The following is a 12,434-nucleotide window of genomic DNA, read 5'->3' on the forward strand; positions in this document are numbered from 1 at the left end:
CAGTACTTTGGGAGGCCGAGGAGGGTGGATTGCCTGAGCTCAGGAGTTCAAGACAAGCCTGGCAGAGCAATCTTTACAAAAAAATACAAGTAGTCCCAGCTACTTGAGGGGCTAAGGCAGGAGGATCACTTGAGGCTGGGAGATCCAGGCTGCAGTGAGCCAAGATCATGCCACAACACTCCAGCCCGAGTAACAGAGCCAAACCCCGTCTCAATCAATCAATCAATAAAAGAAAAACAACACAATTTTTTAAATGGGCAAAAGACCTCACAACTAATGCCTGGCCAAAAAGGAAATGGAAATTAAAACTATGAGACACTGCTAAACAGCTCTAGAATGTCTATGATTAAAAAGACAGGGAGAACCAAATGTTGACAAGAATGTGGGAACAACTGGAATTCCCATACGCTGCTGGTAGGAATGTAAACCTTTGGGTAAAGGTTTAGCAATTTCTTATAAAGTTAAATGTATACCTACCCTCTGACTCGGCGATTCTACTTTTAGCTGTTTAGTCAATAAAATGAAAATATATGGCCATGAAAAGAGTTATATAAGAATGTGTATGAGACAGACAATTGCTGAGCAGATATCCTCATAGAAGTACGTTTTGTGGCTCCCTCTCCCTCTCCCCACGGTCTCCCTCTCCCTCTCCCCACGGTCTCCCTCTCCCTCTCCCCACGGTCTCCCTCTCCCTCTCCCCATGGTCTCCCTCTCCCTCTCCCCATGGTCTCCCTCTCCCTCTCTTTCCACGGTCTCCCTCTCCCTCTCTTTCCACGGTCTCCCTCTGATGCCGAGCCAAAGCTGGACTGTGCTGCCGCCATCTCTGCTCACTGCAACCTCCCTGCCTGATTCTCCTGCCTCAGCCGGCCGAGTGCCTGCGATTGCAGGCACGCGCCGCCACGCCTGACTGGTTTTCGTATTTTTTTTGGTGGAGACGGGGTTTCGCTGTGTTGGCCGGGCTGGTCTCCAGCTCCTAACCGCGAGTGATCTGCCAGCCTCGGCCCCCCGAGGTGCCAGGATTGCAGACGGAGTCTCGTTCACTCAGTGCTCAATGGTGCCCAGGCTGGAGCGCAGTGGCGTGATCTCGGCTCGCTACAACCTCCACCTCCCAGCCGCCTGCCTTGGCCTCCCAAAGTGCCGAGATTGCAGCCTCTGCCTGGCCGCCACCCCGTCTGGGAAGTGAGGAGCGTCTCTGCCTGGCCGCCCATCGTCTGGGATGTGAGGAGCCCCTATGCCTGGCTGCCCAGTCTGGGAAGTGAGGAGCGCCTCTTCCCAGCTGCCATCCCATCTAGGAAGTGAGGAGCGTCTCTGCCCAGCCGCCCATCGTCTGAGATGTGGGGAGCGCCTCTGCCCGGCCGCGACCCCATCTGGGATGTGAGGAGCCCTGCCGCCCGGCAGCCGCCCCATCTGAGAAGTGAGGAGCCCCTTTGCCCGGCAGCTGCCCCGTCTGAGAAGTGAGGAGCCCCTCCGCCCAGCAGCCGCCCCGTCTGGGAAGCCAGGAGCATCTCCGTCCAGCAGCCACCCCGTCCAGGAGGGAGGTGGGGGGTCAACCCCCTCCCGGCCAGCCGCCCCTTCCGGGAGGGAGGTGGGGGGTCAGCCCCTGCCCGGCCAGCCGCCCCATCCGGGAGGGAGGTGGGGGGCGCCTCCGCCCGGCCAGCAGACCCGTCCGGGAGGTGGGGGGCGCCTCTGCCCGGCCGCCCCTTCTGGGAAGTGAGGAGCCCCTTTGCCTGGCCACCACCCCGTCTGGGAGGTGTACCCAACAGCTCATTGAGAACGGGCCATGATGACGATGGCGGTTTTGCGGAATAGAAAAGGGGAAAAGGTGGGGGAAAAGATAGAGAAATCAGATTGTTGCTGTATCTGTGTAGAAAGAAGTAGACATGGGAGACTTCACTTAGTTCTTCTGTACTAAGAAAAATTCTTCTGCCTTGGGATGCTGTTGATCTATGACCTTACCCCCAATCATGTGCTCTCTGAAACTTGTGCTGTGTCCACTCAGGGTTAAATGGATTAAGGGCGGTGCAAGATGTGCTTTGTTAAACAGATGCGTGAAGGCAGCATGCTCGTTAAGAGTCATCACCACTCCCTAATCTCAAGTACCCAGGGACACAAACACTGCGGAAGACCGCAGGGTCCTCTGCATAGGAAAACCAGAGACCTTTGTTCACTTGTTTATGTGCTGACCTTCCCTCCACTATTGTCCTATGACCCTGCCAAATCCCCCTCTGCGAGAAACACCCAAGAATGATCAATAAAAAAAAAAAAGACTGTGTATGGTAGCTTTATTCACAATAGCTAAACACTAGAAACTATTAAAGTGTCCATGAGCAGGAGAATGGACAAAGAAATTGTGGTATATTCACACAATGGAATACCACTCAGCAATAAAAAGAAGCAAACTGTGATCACTCAACAACATGGATAAATCTGAGACATGCTGAGCTGGACATAAGAGTATAAAGTGGCTATTTATATGAAATTCTATAACTAATCTATGGTTACAAACATCAGAATAGATGGAGTGGACCGATCGGAAAGAGAGAAACTTTTATTCTTTTTAATTTAATTTCCTGATGACCTAAAAGAAACAGTTATTCAGGTTAAGTGTAAAGTTTAACAGTTTCTAAAAATATGGCCTACTCTTGTAAATAAAGGTATTTCTTAAAACTGGATTTGTTCCTTTTGAATTAATTTATAGAAAAAAGTCCAATGAATATGTAAAAATACTTTTAGATGCAGTACACAATAACAGGATCTCCTTTTAATATCTATATCTGCTCTATTCAGTTCCCACTGCATGGTAAATTAAATTGAATTTTTCATCAATCAGTATACTAAAATAGGAAGTGCACAAAAGGCCCCTGGTGAAGCTCTTCTGCTATCAAGTGAAGAAGATTCATCTTAGTATTTCCAAAGCTCTGACCTGAACATACTATGATGTGAAAAATTTCCTCCTTGGGTTTTTAGGGTCTTCTCTAACAATCAATAACCACCTAATTTTTATACTCTTCAACCAACTGCTGTTCATTCAGATAATATGTAAGTTTTATTGCTAAAACAGGGTGTCCTGTGCAAATTTCTGACTGATTGTCTGCACTAATGGAGAATAGCAGTAAAAATTTTTCAGGCCGGGTGCGGTGGCTCACGCCTGTAATCCCAACACTTTGGGAGGCTGGGGAGGGGGGATCACGAGGTCAGGAGTTCGAGACCAGTCTGACCAACATGGTGAAAACCCGTCTCTACTAAAAATACAAAAATTAGCCAGGCATGGTGGTGCACAACTGTAATCCCAGCTACTCAGGAGGCTGAGGCAGGAGAATTGCTTGAACCCAGGAGGCGGAGGTTGCAGTGAGCTGAGATTGTGCCACTGTACTCCAGCCTGGGTGAGAGAGCGAGACTCCATCTCAAAAATAAATAAATAAATAAATAAATAAATAAATTCAGCTCTGCAATATGTTTTAGCATGTAAAAATTTGTATTTAGTATAGTGCCTAGCAAATAACTGAAGCAAACAGAAGGTGTCTAATAACTACTAATCTATTGATTTCCTAAGGATACATTAATTAATTGCTGTTGTTAGCCCTATTATGATATAGAACGTTAACATCTACCCAATTAATCGATGTTATTAATTAACTGACATTATTGTATTATAACACAGCAAGGAGAATTACACTGATTTTTATTTTATTTTATTTTATTTTTGAGACGGAGTTTCACTCTGTCACCCAGGCTGGAGTACAATAGTGCGATGCTGGCTCACTGCAACCTCGGCCTCCTGGGTTCAAGCAAATTCTTGTGCCTCAGCCACCCGAGTAGCTAGGATTACAGGCATGCGCCACCACGCTCGGCTAATTTTTGTATTTTTAATAGAGATGGGGTTTCACCATGTTGGCCAGGTTGCTCTCGAACTCCTGACCTTAGGTGATCTGCCCACCTGAGCCTCCCAAAGTGCTTGGGATTACAGGTGTGAGCCACTGCGCCCGGCCCTGATTTTCTTTAAAAATAGAATCGTCAGATCTTCTACTAAGAAAATTAGAACGTTTATAGGATTTAGGGTTAAGAAGTACCCCAGAAACCAAAGCTTAATCCTTTTATTTTACAGATGAGGAAATGCAATCTCAGGAAAGTTACAGTTGCTTAATTAAAGGTAGTGAATAGTGGAGTTAGGATTAAAATTAAAATTAAAATACACATCTAAACATTAATTTAATAGCATCCAAACAGCACAATAGAAAAAAATGGTTTTATCATGTTTGCTAACTTGTACACTATTTCAGAATTCTTTTTAATACTGTTAAAACCACTCATCATTATTAGCAGCACTGCCTTCAGATGATCACATCTAGTTTCAGATGTAATACTCCTATTTTCCACTAGGAGGAGAAAAAGCCACAAGAAAAAGCCAGACAAACAACAAGTGACAAGAAACAGAACTTCTAATCTGCCACTAATTTTAAAGTATCACTAACTACTCACTATGCTAAAGGAAGATTTCTTTTTTCAAATTTTGTGGTTTATCTATAGTATAAAACAGTCCGTAACTTTATAAAAATGTGATCTAAATTGTGCATTTGAAGCAGGCTTTAGTGAAAACATTAATTCAAAACAGCCTCAAGCAATGTACAGAACAAATAAAATCTGGCTTACCATTTTTGCTTCTGACTGTACTGGTTGGGGAGAGGAAGGACCTGGGATTCCTGGAACACTAGGCACCATGGTGACTGGTCGAACGAGCTATGCATGAGATAAGGAAAAATAATTGCTAGAGAATATATTCAAAATGAGATTTGTACTTTACTGCTGTTGTAATAATTTGAGACTTTAAGAATCAGAACATTGTAAATTTATCACCAGCTGATTTTATCTCTATACCAAATCCTCATTTGGTCTTATATCCTGACTTATCCTTCAAAAGTTGTCAATTTCTGAGACATGTGCTTTCCTAATTTTCAGTTTCTACAATTTCTTTCTTAATGGTCCCTGTTAGAAATTCATAATATTCAAAGTGATTAATGCAAAAATTCTCAAAGATCTGTCAAACTTCCATTTTGAATATGAAAGGAAGAATGTCAAAACTTGTGACACTTAGGCGTAAAAAATAATTTCAACAATGAATTTTGCTTTTCTAAAAATATATATAATGAATTTTCTTATACATACCACATAATAACAAATAACACACTGTAATAATTTCTGAAATAATCTGTAACAGGTTTTACCATTTTGGTTTTTTCCTTTTTTTTCTTAAACCTAACACTGAGTGAACACAGTTACTGTATAAATAAAGCATATCTTTTCTTTCATTTCCGGTTGCTTTCATCACTAGGTACATGTAACAGGATAATCAGAATCTCAAAAACAAAGCAAGAATGTTTCCCTCCTCAAAAAAATATTCTCAGTAAAGAGGAAGCAGATACCTTATATCTGAGTCCTCACAAAGTCTCTCAAATAATGCATTTTGAACAACAAAGTTCTTTTTAAAGAAGGCACATTATCTTGAAATTACGTCAATCAATGCTAATTTTGGATAGTTCGAAAGATCACCTGGAAGAATTAGTTAATTAAAAAAAGATATAAATATCAAACATTAATCCTAGTAATATTCTTGGGGGTAATCTCACCGAAAGTGTTGGAATGTTACTATAAGTAAGCTTTTAAAAATAAGTTTTATTTTTTATTATTTTTGAGACAAGGTCTTACTTTGTTGCCCAGCCTGGAAGGCAGTGGTGCAATCTCGGCTAACTACAGTCTCAACCTCCAGGCTCAAGTGATCCTCCCACCTCAGCCTTCTGAGTAGCTGAGACTACAGGTGCTTCCATCACAACTGGCTAATTTGTGTTTATTTTTTGTAGAGATGGGGTTTTGCCATGTTGCCCAGCCTGGTCTTGAACTCCTGGACGTAGGCAAGCCACCCACCCTGGTCTCCCAAAGTGCTGGGATTACAGGCATGAGCCACTGCACTTGGCCTAAAAATAATTTTTAAAAGCTACACTGTACTGATCAGTAACAAGCATCTTAGAAGGTAAAAGAAAAAACTATCTTTTTATTACATAAATAAGTACCTAATGCTTGGTGTGAGATTTCCAGGGAGAGAATAATAGAGAGATTCAAAAAGTAATATATCATAAATGATTTAGATGAAAAAGAAAATAATGTGTTCTGGAAACTGTGCTAGATGTCTCAAAAAGTGGTTCTCAGGATGAAAATTCGAATGTCAAAGACATAACTGAAGAGTTTGTTTGAATAAAACTGTTTTATGTAATGTAAGTAAGAAAAAAGCAATTTTCTAACACACATTATTCCAAACAATGTGTTTTTAAATGTTCATTAAACTATTACTTTTTTTTTTTTTTTTTGACTTGGGGTCTTGCCCTGTCATCCAGGCAGGATCCATAGCTCACTGCAGTCTCAAACACCTGGGCTCACACAATCCTCCTACCTCAGCCGCCCAATATGCTGGGATTACAACAGGCATGAGTCGCCATGCCTGGCCAAACTATTAAATATCATAAGTAGATAGTTAACTATTTTGTCTATGTCTTTCAAAATTTATATATTTAACACACCCCTCAAAAAACTTTTTTGCGGGGTCTTTTCACAGGGAAAGTGAAAGATTATTTTTCTAGAACATTTACATTTTAACATGCTGGGCTATCAAAGATTCTACAAACCCTACTTGACCACAAAAATTCAGAGTGTGTCTTTATAAACAATTTCCATACTAATAGAAATACCGCAGAGTTACCTGACAAGTATTCTAGTACAAATATCTTTCTAAAATTTGAAATCTGTGTTAATATTTGAATGCTACAAGTCCAGTCAAATTGATATGGGTTGAATAAGAAGATCTCAGTATAAAAAAAAAATTAAGGTTTTGGGGAGAAGAGAAAAAATAGCTATACCTTGAATGGTATATGCTATTACAATGATAACAAATAAATACTATCATCTGCTAATCAATATTATGTTAAATTCAATTTCATAAGCCAGTCAAGCAGCCAACTTTATTTTCTGACTACAAAGATCAGTTTTGCGATAGAGATTTAAATAGTCTAACTTTCTTACTGGGACTGCAGCTGGAACATGCACATTAGAACTTGTAATTGATGCAGGAATAGCAACAGGCATGGTTTGTCCATTAGGAAGATGTAACAGAAGAGGAAATGGGCCTGGTACAGGGCTAAGAAAAACAAAAGAAGAGAAATTTTAAAAAAGAGATTCATACCAACTGTCTCTTAAAAATACAATAGTATTTTTACTCCTATAATCATATCATTTAAAAATACATTTTCTAACCACAGCAAAGCAAATAGCAAAATTTAATTATTTTTAATTGCATCTTAAATGCATAACCTGTGTAGCAGTATTGAAAAGAAGAGAAAAGTTATGGATTTACTTAGGACAATCTCCAATTTGTAAAATGAGAAAAACTGTCATCAGAGAGCTCCTGGGAGCTACCAGTAAGAACTGAAAGAAATGGAATCTGGTGATGCAGTAATTTTATATTTTGTGTGAAATAGCATGAAAATAAGACTATCTTAAATTCACATTCTATATTTGTTTTTAGTTGTATTTATCTCCCACTCTGTTAGTTAATATTTATATTAAAGAAGACTACGCAAGTACTTTTTCCAAAATTCGAAGCATGCACACACATACAAAACTAAGATCTTAGTTTGAATAATCAAATGTCTTAGGAAAAATCATTACAAAACAAACTTAATTCATGTATATGTTCAATGATTGGCCTGAATCACTTACACAATTGGCCTGTTAGAGGATGGTGCCTGGGTGATTACAGTACTTGAGGTTGGTGAAGGTACTGCCTGCTGAATAATTACACTTGAGTCAGAACTTGTAAGCAGCACATTGGGAACCTGTAATGATGCTGGACGAACAATAGCTGATGTGGGCTGTGCAGTTTGTGCCAATGGTACTTCCTATTTAACAATGAGATAAACAAGGGTGGCATTTAAAAATACAAATCATGTACCTTAGTGAACAGAATGTAACACACTTCTAAAAGCATCTACAGAATAATAACTGCTAAAAGCAAATTAATATCTAAAATTAATTAAAAGAACATTTTAGAAGAGCTGTAAAGATTCAAATGCAATGTTCAATTAATATTTTAATTTTAAAAAGACTCGTTTTTTTTTTTTTTTCCAGTACAACTTGTTCTCCTATCAATCCAGAAATAAGTTAGACTGGGCAACTTGGCTATGATACCAAGAGAATTTTAATAAAAAATAAAAATATAATTCATTCTCAGAGAATCACAGAACTTAAAATCCAGAAGGGACTGTTTAGTCCCCCTCCCTCATTATACTGTATGAAGAGGAAACAGGTCCAGTGAGACTGTGTTATGGCTGATACAATTAAGTAACAGAAATAAGAACTTTTAGAGCAATACAAATAATTGTTAATTCCAGTTAGCCACCTCTTCTATATCAATAATTTCTTCATATCAAAAGGCCACGTAATACTGATATCTTGAATGTAAAATAAATAATTACCGGAGTGAACTCTTTCAAGTCAGGAAAACAGAATTTGTCAGCCAAGACCTTAAAGATGGTATTTCCTCTGGTTTTACAAATTATAGAACAAAAAGTTTTAAAAGATTTTACCCAGAACTCCTTAAATAGTCAGTGTAAAAATTGGGTCTATGGTGTTTTATGAATTGGCCTGTATGCTGCCACTTATCATCAAAATCTTATTAAGCTACATAGGAAGAAGGATAAAGTAGTAGTATTGTAACTTCATTTATTCAGTAAGTTGAGAACTTATGCTCCCAAGGACTAGCTCTCAAGGAAGAGACAATAAACAAGTAAAACAAGTAAGAAAATTTCAGATTGTAGTAAATGTTAAGTGTTACAGAATAATATGGCAATGTAACAAAGGATGAAAGATTAGCTGAAGGTAAGGAAGAGTCAGTTAATTTAGACAGCACAGTAAGAATAGGTGAACTTCTTTGCAAAAACAGCATTTGAACTGATGATAAAAGGATGAGGAGGAGAGCATTTCATTGTAGGGAGAAGGAAGCAATACCCTATGTCATGTCCTGAGGTAGGAAAAAGCTTTGAATATTTGATGAACACAATAGAGAGGCATGAGGTGAGGATAGATGCGTAGACAGGCCCAGATCAAAGAGGGCTTATGCCAAGGAGTGTGAATTATTTTAAATACAATGGTAGACCATTGAAAGATTTTAAGCAGGTGACATATTTAATGTATTAAAAGTCATCTTACAGAAAATGGATTGGAGGTATAAGCAGGAAGACAAGTTAGAAGGTAACTGTTAATAATCCAAACAAAAGATGATGATGGTTTGGGCTTAAGTGGTGTCACTGAACACAGACATAGAGGATGAGATTCAGGTCTGATAAAATATGCTGTTAGTTTCAGTGTAAAAGAAAAGAAGAAATTAAGGATGACCCCTAAATTCTCAGCTAGAACAACTAAATGGATGGAGAAAATTTACTGAGATGGGGAAAACTGGGGGAAGAATCAAGGACTCTGATTTTGACCTATTAAGTTTAAGATGTCTATTAGACATAGAAAAGGTAATGTCAAGACGGAGTTGGATATAAATCTGGCAATCTGGTGAGATATCTATGCCCATAGAAATTTGGGAGTCATCAGTATGTAGATGTTTATTAAAGTTATGGGCCTGGATGAGATCACCTAGGAAGAAAATCAAGAAAGAAGAAGAGGTCCAGATTTTTTTTTTTTAAATCAATTTCATATGGTATACCTTGCTCAAGGAGGGCCTAATGATTGGGGAATGCAGAAAGAAGGAATACTCCTAAAAGATGCTGAAGCAGCCACGAACAATGAAAAACTGTTAAGTGTGAAAAGAATGAAATGCTCTCTAGGAAAAAAGATTTGTATCAGAGATTTAAAAAGCATTTCCAATAACTGTAATAATGTGGAAACAACCTTTATGTCCAAAAAGAACAGGATAACATAATACATATACACATCATATAATAAAATAAAGTACAATCATTAAAAAGTATGATTTGGGGAACTCTCTAATGACATGGGAAAATATTCATCAATACTGAGGGTCTAAAGCACAATATAAAATAAAGCTAGGATCTTTATATCCATCTATCCTTCTATTTAACTATTCACTTATGTATTTGTACCTATAAATGTATATATCTAGAAAAAAATGTTTCAAGATAGTAATTCTTATTCAATTATGTGCTAATAGGTGATTTTGGTTTTCTTTTCATGTTTCTGTATTCTTAGAGAAGAAGAATGAGAATGTACTTTTAAAATGAGAAAAAGAAAATGAAGAAAAAAAAACAGAAAACAAAGCATTTATTCTTAGCCAAAAAGTTATTTTTTCTGTATTTCCTTATTTCTAGCTCCTCTGCCATGACAGAAGTCCATTAATAAGTATGGTTTTAGAATAACAATCTAAAAAAGAATATTGCCACTGCCTCTTTATGTGTCCCATTGCCCTTCGCTGTGTCCTGCATGGTACTCCCAAATAAATACGTGCTTATTCTATGTGCTTGTGAACAAAAGAGTGATCAAGAAGTTCCCATAATAATGTTACTCAACACACAACTGTAGCCCAGGTGGTCCCAGATTATCTGGGTATTCAAGCTAGTATCATCATCGTCCTAATTGCCACTAACAAAGATCCACTGCTGAGAATGAGTAACTAGTCCCTTAATCCTGTAAAAGTCTAAAAAACCACTGTTCAAATAATTTTTTGAATAGATTCTTAATTAAGCTGTTACTGTATAAAAGTAGCTAAATATAAAATAGCAAAACACAGAAAAATTAAGTTAAATTTATATATCTTTTAAAAATAAGTTTTATCTAACATGACTGTTCTTCCCTATAATTTTTCTATGTACAATAAAAGCTGCAGTCTTCTTACCCTGAAATACCTGAGTATTGACAGGCTTTCACATATAAAACTATTGCAAGCTGACACTGAATTTAATACATTAACATTTTATGGAGATTAAATAGTAAACTTTATTTGGGTACTGTTCCTCCCCCTTACTTTGTATTTCTAAAAATTTCTAACCTTCTCATCACTGGTAGTAGACTCTGGGTGAGGTAAAGGACTATCCTGGTGAGTTGTTTCTACAACAGAAGGCTCCTCAATTTTGCTTCTTATGATAGGTGTTGCAAGAGGGGATAAATCTAGAGGCATCTATAATTCAAATAATAAGAAAAAGGTTATAAGTTCAAAAACAGTGTGTCTAAATTTAAAAAGCAGGAAGTATAAACTATGATTACTTTTCTGTCAGAAGGACTCTTTTTAAATTTCATGGTTACAACATACTTTTTTAATGTCATCTTCTGAAGCTTTCTTGAATTCATTCTCAAATGGACTCGCCAACTCATTAAACAAACCCACTTCTTCACAGTTTTTCAAGAATCTTGTTGGTGTTGGGGTCTGATCTGAAATAAATGTCAAGAAGTAATCATGCATATTTAAATATGTTAAGACTCTAAAATATAGCTACTAAGTTAACAAATTAGCAGGACTGGTTCAGTCAGTTGTTAATTCTCTCTTTGGAAAGACCTCTTCCTTTAAAGCAAACAAAATTTGGTTAAATTTTTGTTGTACTTCGTATTTCCTCCAACTTTAAGAACTATGAAATATGAAAGTAGGAAAGAAGTCCTTTTTGCTCCTTAGTCCACTGCTTCTTTCTGAGTAGAATGGCATAAACATCCTCTACTCAAGAGATAAACTATTATTATCTAACACAGTATAAAGAATTTTTTTAATTTACATTATTAAAAACTATAATTATTTAAATAAATGAAATTTGGGGAAAACTAGGATAAGAGCATGTATATCTGCTTTAACTTGGTTCTTCCACTAGCTATTCATACTCTATTATGAAAGCAAACTAAGATAAAACAATCTTTAATAGGTAGATAAAAATATTGTAAGAAAGAAAAAAAAAGTTAAAACAGCCCTAAAACAACAAACCCTCTTTTTGCCACTATCTACTGAAACTAATTTTCTAATTTAATGCATTTTACAAGATAGGTACAAGGAATATGTGTGAGTCACATGCCTCCAGAATGTTCTAGCTTAATTCCTAAGGAGTAAAGAAAGAGTCTACTCTATTTTCTTACAACATGAAACATTTCAACTTTACTCAAATATGTACTCCTACTATGTACATTAACATATGTACTCAGTGTCCATGTATAGGCTACAAAAAATGCCAGGTAAGATTTACACTGAATGAAAAGCAAGAAACTTATAAATTCTGCCTATTTAGTGTTACTATTTTCAAGGGTGTCTATTCATCTTGATTAGAGTTGGTAGCACATTCAAATTCTATTCACATTTAATATTTTAGAGCACCAATTTTACAGGCTATAGCAGGGATCTAGCCTAAGTGAAGTAAAAGTACTCTACTAAGGAAGACTCTTGGTTTAAG

The 12,434-nt window shown here is 37.6% G+C and overlaps 1 protein-coding gene across 34 annotated transcripts in view; it reads right to left on the reverse strand.

Moving 5' to 3' along the window:
* Window positions 1-12,434, reverse strand: part of ATF2 (activating transcription factor 2) — a 97,348-nt gene that overhangs the window by 34,973 nt on the left and 49,941 nt on the right. For 32 of the 34 annotated variants that reach the window (XR_010149647.1, XR_010149651.1, XR_010149646.1 and 29 more), the window contains 5 exon segments: window positions 11,318-11,436; window positions 11,057-11,185; window positions 7,765-7,943; window positions 7,069-7,183; window positions 4,651-4,737 (listed from right to left, as the gene is read on the reverse strand). Coding sequence is in view for 26 of the 34 variants with exons in the window: in XM_063790157.1 (XP_063646227.1) it covers window positions 4,651-4,737; window positions 7,069-7,183; window positions 7,765-7,943; window positions 11,057-11,185; window positions 11,318-11,436 (629 nt within the window). In the remaining 8 variants the exon portion in view is untranslated. 34 annotated transcript variants of the gene reach the window in all.

This window comes from Pan troglodytes, chromosome 13 (assembly GCF_028858775.2).
Source record: "Pan troglodytes isolate AG18354 chromosome 13, NHGRI_mPanTro3-v2.0_pri, whole genome shotgun sequence".
NCBI classification, from domain to species: domain Eukaryota; kingdom Metazoa; phylum Chordata; class Mammalia; order Primates; family Hominidae; genus Pan; species Pan troglodytes.